The following is a 14,305-nucleotide window of genomic DNA, read 5'->3' on the forward strand; positions in this document are numbered from 1 at the left end:
CCCTTCTGGGGGTGAGGTTTACCATATTTCACTGCTCTAAGCACAGCTCTCCCCTTGCACACATTCAGCAGGAGACATCACTTGGCTACCAGCTTGATGAAGAGGATTCCCAGCACCTGATGAGGATTCCCAGCACCTGATGAAGGTGATGCCCAGTGCCCTACCTCTCTCCATCCCCAGCCATGTGTACATCCTGGCAGCCAGACTGTGATGTCTTCTTGAGATAAGTGCTCATCAGTAAAAGAAAGACGAGTCCAAGTGCTCTGGGAACAGCCAGATAGCAGCACTTTGCCAGCTTGTGGCTCCATGTACCACCCCCTTTGCAGAAAGGCTCCTTGCCACCTAAGTGTGGTGCAATGGGTTATGGGATCACTTCTGCCCAGTGTGGAGCTGGAGCCACAGCTCTGCCTGCATGCCAAAGGAGGGTGAGTTCATTTGCTTTCTAAAGCTACACAGTGATACAGATTTATCTACAACAAGACAACCACCAAAGTCCATTCCAGGGCCCGGAATGGAATGTCTGGCAGTGCTGAGGGTGGGACTGAGGTACAGATGAAGGAGAAGTGGGGATGGACAGAATGGAATTGGAAGGTGATGCTGCAGATTAACAAGGAGTGGAGAATCCCAGAGTGGGAATAGTCTGGATTTTGATGGATATCAGCCTTGAGCTACCCTTCCATGCCTAGAAGAACCTTTTCCTGGCCCTTACACACTAACTTCATCACTCTTACACTCTCAAATCATTAGGACCAAGTTCCTGGAAAAGAGCAGAGCAGCTCTGTGTAAGAAGCAAGCTGGGAGGGGTGTCATCTGTGCAACCTCGCCAGGAACCAAAAGTGAACCACTGAGCAAGAACATTTTGAAACAAGATCTAAGCCCACAGTACAGTGCTGGGTGCTAAAGCAGCCATGGAAGGCCAAAATGGGCTGATCCTGCATAGCTTTCCTATGGAAAACTTCCCTTTTTAGGTCCCATTTTCCAGGGGTCTCTTTGCTTTGAAGCCTGAGCTTTGGCAGCCCCTTTAGATATGCATTACTTCTGCCCCTAGCTGGCTTTATCTTTAAAACTTACCAGTGAAAAATAAAACCCTTGTGAATGTTGGAGGCCTTGAATCTGTAACCATGGCCCTGTGGGGTCAGCTGAGATGTCTGGTCCAAGGCACTCTTGAGTCCTGGCTTCCCCAGCCAATAAATGTGGAATGGCAGTGTGGGGAAGGGAAGTCCTTCCAGATCTGTGACAGCAAACCCTGTGGAAGAGCCTCACGTTCATGATTAAGTTTTACCTCAGCAGCTGCCAGCATCTGCATCAATGCCCAAAGCTCTTTAAATCTTACTCTCTTTCCCTTTTCAACAGATACTTGGATGAGGAATTTAGCAAGATAATTGTGTGAAAACTGAGTGAGAAATTTCTCAAATGCCCAAGCCTCTAGAGCAGCATGGCTGCTCCCAGGAAAGCTGATCCTGGGGAGGATTTTTGGACCAGTGCTGGTTCTGAATTATCCCTGAGGTAATGATGTCTTCTCTGTCTGTAAAACCAACCTAAAAAAACCCATCCTCCAGTAGCCCTTCTCCAAAAACCACCTCCACAAAACTCCAGGCGAAGCTAAATCACTGATGGTGGACTCGCTGAATGTTTAGTTTCCTGACTCCTGGGTAAATATTAGATAGATTCCCAATTTCAACCTGAAGCAGTTTATTTGGCTGCTGTTCACAAGTCAGACACAGCAACAATCAAGGAAATCTCGTTTGATTCAGGTTGGGTAATATTGCCTGAGGGGTAACATAATTTTCATTTCCACACATCCAGCACTGGCACAAAGCGGCGTGGACAGCCATGAAAAGTGGACCATGGATCCTTGGTGTTAAAATGCAGCTGGTAGTTTCATTTGTGTGTGAGTGTGTGTGTGTGTAAATGATAATTACCAATTAAAATATTGCTTGAAAGAAAAAAGAGAACGTGAAAAGCAAAACCGCCGCCGCGCTGGGCGAAGCAAAACTCTCCGCGGGACCGCCAAAGCAAAGGCCAAAGCAGAAAGGGAGAACGAAAGAGAGGGGAAACAAATATAGCTGTTAAATAAAAGATCCAGGTACCAAAGAGCAAAATTTAATGAAAGCAGAAACTGTTAAATATGGATTCCTGTTGAGAAAAAAATGTCAATGTCTTTCAGAGTTTTACCATTACTCTATTTTTAAGAAAAGTGTAGTAAAAATACATATTACAAGTTAACATTTCCCACGCTTTTGTCCTAGTCATCTTCTTTTTGTGCCCTTTTTTCCCCCATTTTTTTCCCCCCTTTTTCCCTCCCCCCCCCTTTTTTTTTTTCCCCCCATCCTTCCACTGATCAAAAGTCTTTGAAACCGAATCTTGCATCTTCACACCACAGGTTGCCAGTCCTAGCACAGCTGTGCTGCTTCTCACAAGACTGTCCAACTGCCCAGCTGATCTCCCTGTGACCTGCTGGCTTTGCAGGATGGGGCACCCATGGGTCTCAGCAGCCTGCTCCCGCTGTTGGTGCCCAGCAAAGTGCTGCTTTGACAATGTCCAGAATGCAGCAAGAGCTGGGTCAGGAGATCCATCCAAGGGCTCTGGAAACAGGCTAGCTTGTGGGATGCCTCCACTGAGTTAGGACTTACTTGGAACTAAACTTAAAACTAAGAAAAGCAGATTAAAAATAATGATAAGCAACAGAAAGTGACCTGAAGAGGTGTTTGGAGGTGGCTGATAACAGAGTTCATGTTTGGTGCTGAGAGACGAAGATCACAAAGGTTTCCGGTTGTGGAGAGAGGAAAACATATTGGCACAAGACATGCTGTGCCTGAGCTTAGGGCCTTGACTCTGACTTGCTGGTCTCTAAAGTGTTGCATGACAAGCAGGCAAGTGGAACAGGCTCTTCAGCCCAGGCTGGTGCTAAAGGTGGTTGAACATATTGCTCTACACAGTTGTATGCTAATGGGAACTGGTGCCCAGGCAGCTTCCAGCTTATGGACAGCTGTGTGGACAGATCCTCCTCACAGACCTGCGCCAGTCATTGCTTTCTCTTCACCTGCATTCCTTCTTTTCCTGATCCTCTCTTGCTATGTTGCAGGGAAAAATAAAAAACCAGAAAAAGAAAAAAGAAAAGGAAAAAAAAAGGAAAAAACCCAACAAAAAACAACAAACAAACCCAAGAGGAAAAGCAGCTCAGGATGCTCCAACAGCAGCTCAGTCCTTGGGCAAATATTTGTTGAGTCCTGTGAGAAGCTTTGAACTTTGTTTGCCAGCAGTGATTATCCTGTGAGATGGGACAAGGCTAAGTGGGTTCACTGTGGTCCCTGCCCCACAGATCTTCTCTCTCTTCAGATGCTCCCCTGGGAATCCTTCACTTCTGGGGAAGTGTCTCAGGCCCACCAGTGTGGGAAGCATTTGTCTGTCCATGCCGGTGATTCACAGAAGGAACCTTTTGTGCGACTCTGGAAAACCATCACTGCCCTTTCGATCTCCGTGTCTGTGGTTGGACTCCCAGCTGCCTGTGTGGCAGCGAGGCTTTCTGCAATACCAAGTTTGGAGTCTGCAACCTGCTCTCCTGGCTTGTGGATGCTTCGCCCTCCCCAAGAATAACATGAGTGGGAATCTGCTACTGTTGGCTTTGTACCCAGGCAGGCCACAGCTTGATGGGAAGGCTGATTTTGGCCAGCCCTGATGCAGTCGAATGTCATGGATGCTAGAATGAAGCACTTGTAGATTCTCCTCCTTAGTTTGCTTTAGCAGTTCTCTCCAGGAAGCATCTACAAAATGTCCCTCTTTGATTAGAAAAATGGACATAAAGGGATTTCAGAGCAAAGAGTCCCATTGAGATCCATGACTTCTAGCATGTTTTACTGGTTAATAGGCAGCCATCTAGAACTGGATGTCTTGAGATGGTCTGTTCCCAGCTCAAGGTGGTTCCCTATGTGACCACCAAAAAGGGAGCACACACAGAAGCTAAGCAATGAAAAAATGGTTCACAATTGCTTATTATCCCTCAATTACCTAGGCAGGAGAGTGACACACGAGGGGAATGTGGCATTTACTTTGTCTCTTCCATAAACAGCAGCCGACCGCGATCTTAGACCAACCATCTGCTCCAGCCTGCCACGCCTGACGCTCTCCACTCCAGGCACAGGAGTCTCCTCTTGCACCACCACTAAACATCTCTCTGGAAGAATTATCACTCTGTCTTCAGCTTACCTGGGGTTTACCAAACTCACTCATGACATTGCCCCTGTAAAGCAGCCTTGAGTTTTTTGTTCAGGTTCTTTCTTGCATCAAGTCCTTCCTGTTGCAGGTAGAGCCATTCGCAGCTTCATCTGCCTGCCTCACTGCAGGAACTCCACAGCCTGAGTCCACAACGGAACAACAGAAGGCAGAATCACGATGGACAAAAGGAGTCAATGCTGATGCCCTGCAGGGACTTCACCTTGCCATTTATCAGATTTTCCTTTTCTTTTTGCTGTTAGTAGCTCAGACATTATGGTTTGCATCCCAAACTAAACCAGATTGAAGGACTGAGCAGGGAAAGGGCTGATGTTACCCTGACACCACAGGAATTAGTAAGAAAAAATATATATATTGCACACACTAAGACTTATTAACAACCAAGTTAAAACAAAATGGCACAGTCCTCATTAGTGTTCCAGTGGTTCTTTGATCAGAGATGGTTCATGAGTCTGTTAAATCCCATCACACTCTCCTTATTGCAGTACAGACCTGTTTCTGTTCTCCTGCCGGTGGATCTGTTTGCAAATAAAAAGGGAAACAAGTTTGATTTCCTTGAGAAGATCCATCCAATTGTCCCTCCTGTCGTCGTGGTTTGTCTTGGCGGTGTCGGGTTTGGTTTTGGCTCTGGAGGGGGTGGAGCGGGGCTGTCCCTGCTCTCACCCAGGCAATGGGTCAAAAGGCCAATTATAATCCTGTCGCTCCCAGGGACATGCCGGTGCTGTGGCTCATGCACGGGATCGTCTGCATGGACTTGGGGAAGTCGTGGCTGACCACACGTCCGTTTTCTCCGCTGCCTCCTGCCGCAGCCGGCCTGGGAAGGGTTGATGTCCGTATGGCTTCGTTGATTGATTGCTGTGGGATTAAACAAAAACCCTTTTTAGGAAGGACGGGGGGGTCTCCCCCTGTCCTTAGCAGTGTTGGAGAAATTGCATAGAATCATAGAATCAATAAGGTTGCAAAAGACCTCAGAGATCATCAAGTCCAACCTGTCACCCAACACCTCATGACTAACTAAACCATGGCTTCAAGTGCCACGTCCAATCCCTTTTTGAATACCTCCAGGGACAGTGACTCCACCACCTCCCTTGGCAGCACATTCCAATGGCCAATTACTCTTTCTGTGAAGAACTTTCTCCTCAATATCCAGCTTAAACTTCCCCTGGCACAGCTTGAGACTGTGTCCTCTTGTTCTGGTGCTGGTTGCCTGGGAGAAGAGACCAGCCCCCATCTGTCTACAACCTCCCTTCAGGTAGTTGTAGATAGCAATAAGGTCTCCCCTGAGCCTCCTCTTCTGCAGGCTAAACAACCTCAGCTCTCTCAGCCTCTCCTCACAGGGCTGTGCTCCAGACCTCTCCCCACCCTCATTGCCTTTCTCTGGACACATTCAAGTGTCTCAATGTCCTACTTAAATTGAGAACTGGATACAGTACTCAAGGTTTGCAATACAAACCAGCATTGTCTTTCTGTCATTCTTCTCTCCCTCCTTGTCTCCATTCAGAATCTCACTTCCTGCAAGTCCCTATTGCAGCTGCTCTGTTAATTCGCACCTCTTCTACATTCAAAACTCAAGTGTTCAGCAGTATTTTGGGGTATAAAGCACACATGCCATATGCAAGAGCTATTCAAACTCTACAACATAAGAACAGTCATCCTGGATCTGAGCAAAGGTATTATACACACTTCCCCCATAGATATGCTATTACTACTCCAGTACTGTTATGTATGGTGGACTCTGACTCACTGCAAGCATATGTTTAACTTTCCTCATGTGAGAAGTTGAGCATGTGCCTCTCTTTTTGTCTACAGTGAGGACTGAGGCAACCAGGAAATGCAAATCTAACTCAGGAAACCAAATCTCATCATCCTGTTCCAGACAATGTCCAAAATGCTTGCTTTCAGAGATCTAAAGAAACCAACTGTTTGGAAGAATTAAGCTTAAAGAGGAAGTCAGTTTTGCTTCTTTAGGATCAAACTATCTCTTGAGGAACCTTCACTCTTTCTGGGCTGGAATATTCGGGTGAAGAATTATCCAGAACAGATAAATCTGGAGCAGCTATTCAGGACCTCTCAGCCTAGCACCTTGCCAGGCATGGAGCAGCCTCCTGTGCTGGCAGGATCTGCAGCCTGCCCAGGGGCTCTGTAGGGACTTGCTGAGTAGAACTTGTGTTTAGACAGGGATTGGGCCCATCCTTCCAGGCACTGCTCTGCTGAATGGCTTTGTGAAGCAACCACTGATGGTTGGAGCCAGCCAAAGGGACAAGCTTAGATCGGATGTTAACACCGTGACCAACAACTCCTTCCTGTAGTGGCTGGCAGTAGCATGGCAAGAGCACTGCAGGCTAAGGCTGGTGTGCATTAGTGGCTCATGGCAAGTGACACAGGGAAGGTAAGAGCAGGGCAAGATCTCCTTAAGACTAAAACTATGGAGCTATTGCGTTCTGACAGCCTTTCTCAGCGCTTACGTGGCACACCTAGCTTTGCCGTGCAGACGGCAATTAGAATTTAATTTTGGGCTATTAAGGGACATTAATTGCTCACATTACATCACTCCTGTGCTCAATGCACCTCTCATTGCTGGCAGAATTTTCTAAACCTCAGAGGGAAAAGAGCTGCTGCACATTTTCAGTGAATTAGAAATGTTATTATTGCTGACAAAACATTAAGTGTGCCATGGAACGGTGACACAAAGCCCAAAGGAACAATTGCTGATCTTCCTTTTGATTCTGAGTGAGTTTCAGAACTCAGGGAAGTGAAAATCTCTCTCAATTTTATGCAACTCACTACATACTTCATCTTCTCATTTCAGCTTTTCATGCTCATAGGAGGGGGCCAGGATGTGCCACCCATACAGCACACGTCCTGCTGCACCCTTGTACCCAACGCTGTGTGTATAAGGGATGGCCTCCACACTAGCCATCTGAGTCAAGATGAACTTGTTCCACAGATGCTGCTTTAAAAGTGTATCCCTGAGGCTCTCAGATCTAATGCACTCTTGACACAACCTTCTGAAACTTAGGAACACCAGAATTTAAGGCTGAAACAAATCTCCTGGCTCATAGGAAGCACACTTCTGCAAGACCATGACAGGGGGGAGAAGATCCCCAGCACTACAGGAGATCTTAGAAGCCAATTTCTCACTAAGAGGACCCATAATTCTGAATCTGGAGGCCCTGTTCCAGAGCACCAATGCTCTTAGCATATTTCACTCTTGCCAGTCTGCTGGGCAGGAATGGTGCCAGAAGGGTGCCAGCAGAGGGAACGACAGGATGTGATTCATTACTGTGCTAGCCCAGTTTAATCTTGCTGTTAAGTGCTTGGGTTTGGGGATTATTTTCTTATTGCAGTAAGGGCTGCATCACACCAACCCCAACACACTCCATCCATGCTGCACTCACATTGCCATCATCTGCTTTTGTTAATTGTAAGGAATGGCATGTGCCCCTGTTGCCACTTGTGTTGATTTTGGTCTCTATCTGGATTTTGAGCCAGCATTATGCCACATGTCTGGTCTTGCATCAGCTGCCTGCTATGGCCCACTCGACCCTCTCTGATGCTCCTATTCCTAGCAAGCCGAGTGACACGGTCACTTCATTATCCCTATGTCTTGGTTTTCCACCCGTGGTCTGGGCTGCATCCGTCTCTGAAGGCAGCTTTGGAGCCGGGGTAGGATCAGAAAGAAGGTGTGAAAGGCCGGGGAATGGGTTGCCACCTTCATCCTCTTTGATTCACTTCTGGACTTGTAACAAAACTCGATTAAGGCAACCAGCATGGCTAGTCCGAGCCCACCGATGAGGATATAGAAAACCCCTGCCACATTGCTGAGGCTCAGCGCGCTCGTCTTGTCCTGCAAGAGAAAGGAGAAGGGAGGGGAGGGCACACGGGAGGGAGAACAAACAAAATTAATACGAGATTGCTCCGGGAGGGATGCTGCTGCACAAGATAGCAATGCTGGCATGACATCATCCTCCTCTTTAAATGAACAGCTGACATTTCTAAGAGCATTTTTCAACGTTTCATTCCGTGCCTAGCACATCTAACGTCTCCCTCGCACAAGTAAATAAACATTTCATCAGCAGTGTGACTCTGTGTGAAGGTTTGGGATCTCCTCTTGGCAATCAGCTAACTTAAATGCTCATTTTACCCAAAATGCCTAGTTTAAATTATTGATTAAAGGAGGAGAGGAAAACAAACCAGAACAAAGCAAAACCCAAACCAACAAGCAGTTCTCCTCCTCTGTGACATTTTGCTTCTCCCTGACATCTTGCCTGAAATAACCTGTTCAGGCCTTCATTCCTAGATTGTTTTCCCCCGCAGATTCTGTTGCTGAGCAACACATGGAAATTGCTGGGGGGTGAGGGGGGTGGGGGGGGGATGTTTCTGATTTGCTTTTAATTAATTTATTTCCTTTTTTTAATCCCTTTTCCCCTTCAGTACTGAGCTTGAGGTGACACCTGAGCTGTCCACAGAAACTCATTGGATTTCTGTGTAAGAAGGCAGCTATTTCGTAGGCAATCAGGAGCCGTTGATGCTTGTCTAAGCTAATTATTTGGTTGGCAATAAATAGGGCTATAAACGGACCACAACTCACAGTCAGCAGCTATGTTCTGACTTTACAATTGCCTAATGAATTGTTATGGCTCTCTGGGGAAGAGATGAGTCTCAGAAAGACTCATTTCACTGCTAGGGAAACCAAGCCCCCACCTCTAAACTCAATGTCACTCGGTGCAGCTCTCAAAACCTTCTCCCTCAGGCTGACTAGGCAGAGGTGGGGTGTTGGGATAATCTGGGCAGCAGCAGGACTCAAAAGCTTGGTTCAGCTCTAGGTATGAGGCTCCTGTTTCTAGGATGGGCTTTCTCTATAGTTCAACCACACAGAGGTCCCCCACTCTGTGCCATTGCTGCTCTGCAGTATTGACTCAATACTGCTTGAGCTCCACTGAGGCAGGCAGGTTTGGTTTCTCCCTTGTATAACCTTCAGATGCTGGTCAGTCTGTAATCTTGCTGATGCTTCCTGCATGCTCTCTGTAATGAGAGATTTCTGCCAATATCCTCTTAATTTCTGCAGTTTCCATATCTGAAGGATTATTTATCCAGGCTTTTATGATCTGCCTTCATGTATTTTTCTTTCCCCAGGCTTGACTGTCCATTTGTTCAGTCATCTCTTCTCTGCAGATTACTGAGCATACTTTTAAGCACCAACTGAAAAATGTAGGGAGTCTTTCAGTGAGGATTTAGAAAAGTGGAACAATTACTCTGAGAAAACTGGGTTACAACACATCAGGTACTTTGCCTCTTCAAATGCAGCTTGAAGAGGCTGCACCAGCTCCAGGGAGGGACAAAGACACTAGAGGCTGCCCTCCTTGACATCCTAATCTTCCAGCCTGGCACCTTAGTGAAATGTGGCTGATTAGCACATGCTCTGTGCTCCCAGAGAAGAAGGTGGAGCAGCCTATTTGTCTGTGTCCTAACAGTGATGTTCAGCCCATACTTTCACCTTGATTTGACAGCAGGGTGGAGATCACCAAGATCTCATGAACCTCCAAGCTTTGTGAAAAACAATGACACTGTAGAGAAGAGAAAACCTATTAATGCTCCCACTGAAATAAATGTATCAGCCCAATCCATACCAGGAATGAGAGACTCCTCATGGGTCTTGGGCTTGCAGCTACAGATCCATAGGAAACTCAGCTTCCTTGGATCACAAATGTCAGTTTTGATTGGTCACAATATTCTTCTCTTTCCACCCTGCAGTTTGGAGGTCATGGTCCAACAGGACACCTTCTCAGCCGGCTGCAGTGGCAGAGTGGTCTGGCAGCCAGGAAAGGTTGCTGGTTCTTCATTTGCACTTTCCTTCTGATCCCAACAGCAAACTGACCAGTTTTCCTGCACTGGGATTTCATAGTTTCATTTCAGAGCTGTTGGGGTTTTTTTTCTTGCATTTGCTTTGCAGTTGCATTATTTGATACTACTATTATTAGTCAGTATATACTGTTACTATTAACACTATCTGGCTGAACTGAGAGCTGTCTTATCCAGAAGGCAAAGGAAAATGCAGTGAAGCACAGCGTTTGGCAAACCTGGTGGGAGGGAGAGAACAGCCTAAGCTTCACCTCTGCCACCATAACAAGATTTCTCCCAAGCAGCCAAAGACACAGGCAGCTTCAGTGACAGCTAAGGGACACTAAAGTGTGGGGGCCTGCTGTCGTGGGCCAGGCTGAGAAGTGAAATTGATCCTGTGGTGTCACTTGACATGCTCATCTTTTTCTTCTCCTTTTTGTTTCCTTCCCTCTCCCAGCAGGATATGCAGAGAGGTTCTCCAGGAGGGAGTGGCACCTTGTCGCTCCCATTGGCTGCAGGCCTAGATCCATAGGATGTTAGGGGTTGAAAGGGACCTCTGGAGATCATCGAATCCAATCCAGGTGAAGAACAGGAACTGCTGCATGCTTTGCTTGCAGTGGGTGCATGCTCTTGCCCCAGTGCTGCTTATCATAATAAAAAAAACTCCAAATCATGTTAACTCCTTGAGAGGACTCTTCTGTCCTCTCTGCTCAGGCTCTGTGACACCAGCTGCTCTCCTGCAGAGCTGCCCATCATGGAACCAGCTTGTTAGTGGGAGTGTAAATGTCAGCGCTCATCTCCTGCGGCGGCAGAGTGCTGACGTGGGGGGAAGATTGGCAGGTGAAAAGAGGAAGAAAAACCCATCTCCCTGAAAGCCCAGCCTCGTTGCTGCAGCAACCAGGCACCATCCCTTCTGTTCCTCTCAAATATGGCACCGTGTCCATCATCCTCTTTGTCATTATTTGTCCTGTTTGGCTGAAAAATATTACTGCCAAATTCACCTGGTTACCCAGCAGGGCCAGGTCTTCCTTTCACCCTGCATGACAAGACACCATTGGAAGCACAGGATGATGGCAACTCGTGTTGTTGTGGCCTCCATAGAAGGTGAGCTGTCCTTGGAGCGGGTGGTAGCTCCAGAACATAGTTTTGACACAAAACACTGCACCAACGTTACTGGGGCAAGGCTTGAAGCTCTGCTATCAAGGTCACAGCTCTGGCTGTCGACTCTGAGCGCTGCTCTGTGTCCAGCAAGGGATGAGTAGGAGCACATGGATGGCTAGCTGTGGGGATGAGGATGCTCAGTGGAAAAGACTGAGTCTCAGAATCAGGCAATTCACTGCAAAGGCAGGGCAAGGAGGCAGCAGGAGTCATGTCTCCTCTTTTCTCTTCTCTTCTCTTCTCTTCTCTTCTCTTCTCTTCTCTTCTCTTCTCTTCTCTTCTCTTCTCTTCTCTTCTCTTCTCTTCTCTTCTCTTCTCTTCTCTTCTCTTCTCTTCTCTTCTCTTCTCTTCTCTTCTCTTCTCTTCTCTTCTCTTCTCTTCTCTTCTCTTCTCCTCTCTTCTCCTCTCTTCTCCTCTCTTCTCCTCTCTTCTCTACTTTCCCTTTCTTTTATCTTTGCTTTTCTTATTTTTTCTTCTTTTCAAGCAAAAGCACCATTATTTTAACTGGAAAAGAGGATTGGAAGATCCTTGTGGCTTTGATGAAGCTCTTTTAATTCCATTAAGTGATCTGGCTGCCTCTGAAAGCAGTTTTCACCTTGCCATCCTGGTCTGGAAAAGTCTTCTCTTTCTCCCATTGCCTTGCAAAAGCCCCAGGAATAAGGAGAGTCACATCCATCTGCTTTGACATTTATTGTCTACTTTCTCATTACCTTCCAACAAGCCAAGGCATCCTTTTCAAGCCTACAATGCATTTCAGAGCCTGCAATGAAAATTGTCCATCCCATGGTTTGTAAAATGGATTCCTTTTAGGGAACCACCTAATTAGAGTGTTTGCATTTCCTCTAGGCTTATTTCTGCTGTGGTACATGGAGGGGGAGTGCAGGAAGGCTGGCAGACAGGACCAGTGATTGGTGAATGGTTTCTAGCCACCTGAAGTGATGGAGGTGTGTGTGGAGAAACCTTGAGCCTGTGGAAAGAGGTAGCTGCCGTAAGTTTGCTGTGAGCGAAGGGCAGCAGTGACATTGCTGCTTAGGGCAGGACACTGCCTGGGATTTCCCACTGCTGGGGAATTTGGCTGGGGCTGTGGTGGTCCTGGATCAACAGTCCTTGAGTACAGCTGCCAGGGACCTCCTGGGATGGTATAACATATCCAAACATTCTTCAAGTGTTTGCCTCTGGAGTTTTAGTTCAGACACTTCTCTGGATTAAAAATGGGATGCAGAGAAGTCAGCTACAGTCATAGAACATTGTCTGGGGCCAACCACCACAAGCCTGGGAGACACCAGAAGTTTTACTTGGCTCTAGCTAGAAACCTTGGACACAAACCTTCCATCCAGTTAGCCCTCAGCCCTCTTCATTAGTATTCACTTATTTTCTTGCAAGTCCTCTAACTGTAAACTAAGCTATGCTCAACAACAGGCAGAAATGGGAAGATTTTATCACACCTGTGGGAGGAAATACAAGAAATAGCCTCCAGCCTCAAACTTTGCTCTGATACTTGGCTGTAAGAGGAGAGGTGCATGGTCTGGCTTGTGTCTGGGTTTTGTGCCCACTGTGGTCAAGATGAGGAAAGCTGAGCCTAGTGCTCAGCCCTGCTTCCCCGCCTCATCCCCAGCACTGAGAGCACTGTGGGAAAAGTGGGAGGAAGGGCTTATTCAGCAGCTGTCATCTGGGCTTGTTTGTGACTGGTAGAAAGGAGCTCAAGAAGCAGAAATGGATAAAGCCCAGGTGGATGATGGGTGGGTAGGGGGTGTGTTTGCCTGGCTGTGTTCACGAGAGCAAGTGAGCAATGCATTTGCTTGGTCTTTCTGCAGGTGGGAGAGAGCTCTGGTGATGTTAGTGTTAATTTCTTGCTGTCGTTTCACACTGTGCTGCTGTTGAGGACATGGTGTGGATGCTGAGCAAGGAACAGATGTGACCCACTCGTGTAACACTTGAGACTCTTCACTGCGATCTTGCTTTCATGGCTTCTGCTTACAGGCTTTAGCTGGCGTGGTTTGAAGGCTTCTTCCTGCTGATTTCACACATGGAGTTCCAAGTAGCTCTCAGGACTTTAGGATCCAATCTCATTTATTCCCATGTGATTCACATGTGTGTGAGATCACGTTTGTTCAAGCACACGTAAATAAGATGTGATTAATATTGAGGTCATCTGATCCACATAAACTGATGTGTCCCAAACCTCCTGTTTCTGTCCCTATTGGTTAACCTGTTGTGTGGAATGAAGCACTACATCTGCTTTGATTTATTTTCTCTTTTTTTCCCCCTTTCTTTCTCTTTTTTTCCCCTACCAGAATTGTGATAAAGTGCAGCATTGAAGGGATTTTGATTATAAGCTAAACTGGTGTCACATCCATTTCCTTCTGGGCTTTTTATCACCTGTGGGGTTTCTCTAGCACTGATGCATGCAGGCTTGTGGTGAAGGCATTGTGGAAGCTGTGTCATGGCTAAAGTTTCCCAGCAGAAGTAATTACTTTTCATTCATATGGTGACTATTGCTCAGTGAGTTACCTTGCAAAACATTCACACTACACAAGTCAATTAGATTTTTGCCTGAGTGGGACCAATGCCATGTTGTGTAGCATGCCTTATAGAAGGGATATTCTTGGCTACGTACAATGCTGCAGAGAAGAGCAGAATTTGATTTTAAATAGCATCTGTCAGTCCCAGAATGCTTTACAATGTGATAAAGCAGCTGGTGAGATGCAGACATTTAGGCCAGGTGGAAAAAAATCCCCATATGACAGCCTACCAAAAAATGTCTGCAGAATGTTTCCCCTCTGTATGAAATTTGAATACTTTTTAATGCTTTAAAATCCAGTCCACTCCATCTGGCTCTGGAGGTGAGCTGAACAAAAATACATTACATTTTCTTTTCCAATTTTCAGTTGGGGAGCACCACTGGCACTTAAGAGCAAAACCAATTCTGGGCAATAGTGAAGGTCTTGCTGCAGCTCTGGGATAAAAGTGCTGGGGCTGAACAGCAGCTTTTTATTTCTGTCGACTGAGAACGAGAATGTTAATGGAAATATTCAAGGTCTCCGCTGCTCTTTCCCTAAAGTCCCATCAAATC

General features: G+C 46.6%; 1 protein-coding gene across 4 annotated transcripts in view; it reads right to left on the reverse strand.

Annotated features, from left to right (window-relative positions):
- Window positions 1-2,312: 2,312 nt before the first annotated feature.
- GRIA1 (glutamate ionotropic receptor AMPA type subunit 1) overlaps window positions 2,313-14,305 on the reverse strand; it is a 75,167-nt gene continuing 63,174 nt past the window's right edge. For 2 of the 4 annotated variants that reach the window (XM_068161957.1, XM_068161927.1), the window contains exons 13-14: window positions 7,946-8,080; window positions 2,313-5,109 (exon numbers count right to left, since the gene is read on the reverse strand). In XM_068161957.1, coding sequence (XP_068018058.1) covers window positions 4,921-5,109; window positions 7,946-8,080 — 324 coding nt within the window. In that variant the 3' untranslated portion in view covers window positions 2,313-4,920. Of the gene's footprint in view, window positions 5,110-7,945; window positions 8,081-14,305 lie in introns of those variants that run through there. The other 2 variants (XM_068161935.1, XR_010990222.1) reach the window with 2 other exon arrangements.

Source organism: Melanerpes formicivorus, unplaced genomic scaffold (genome assembly GCF_026170545.1).
Source record: "Melanerpes formicivorus ecotype bairdi unplaced genomic scaffold, bMelFor1.0.p_v2 SCAF_2, whole genome shotgun sequence".
Classification (NCBI taxonomy): Eukaryota; Metazoa; Chordata; class Aves; order Piciformes; family Picidae; genus Melanerpes; species Melanerpes formicivorus.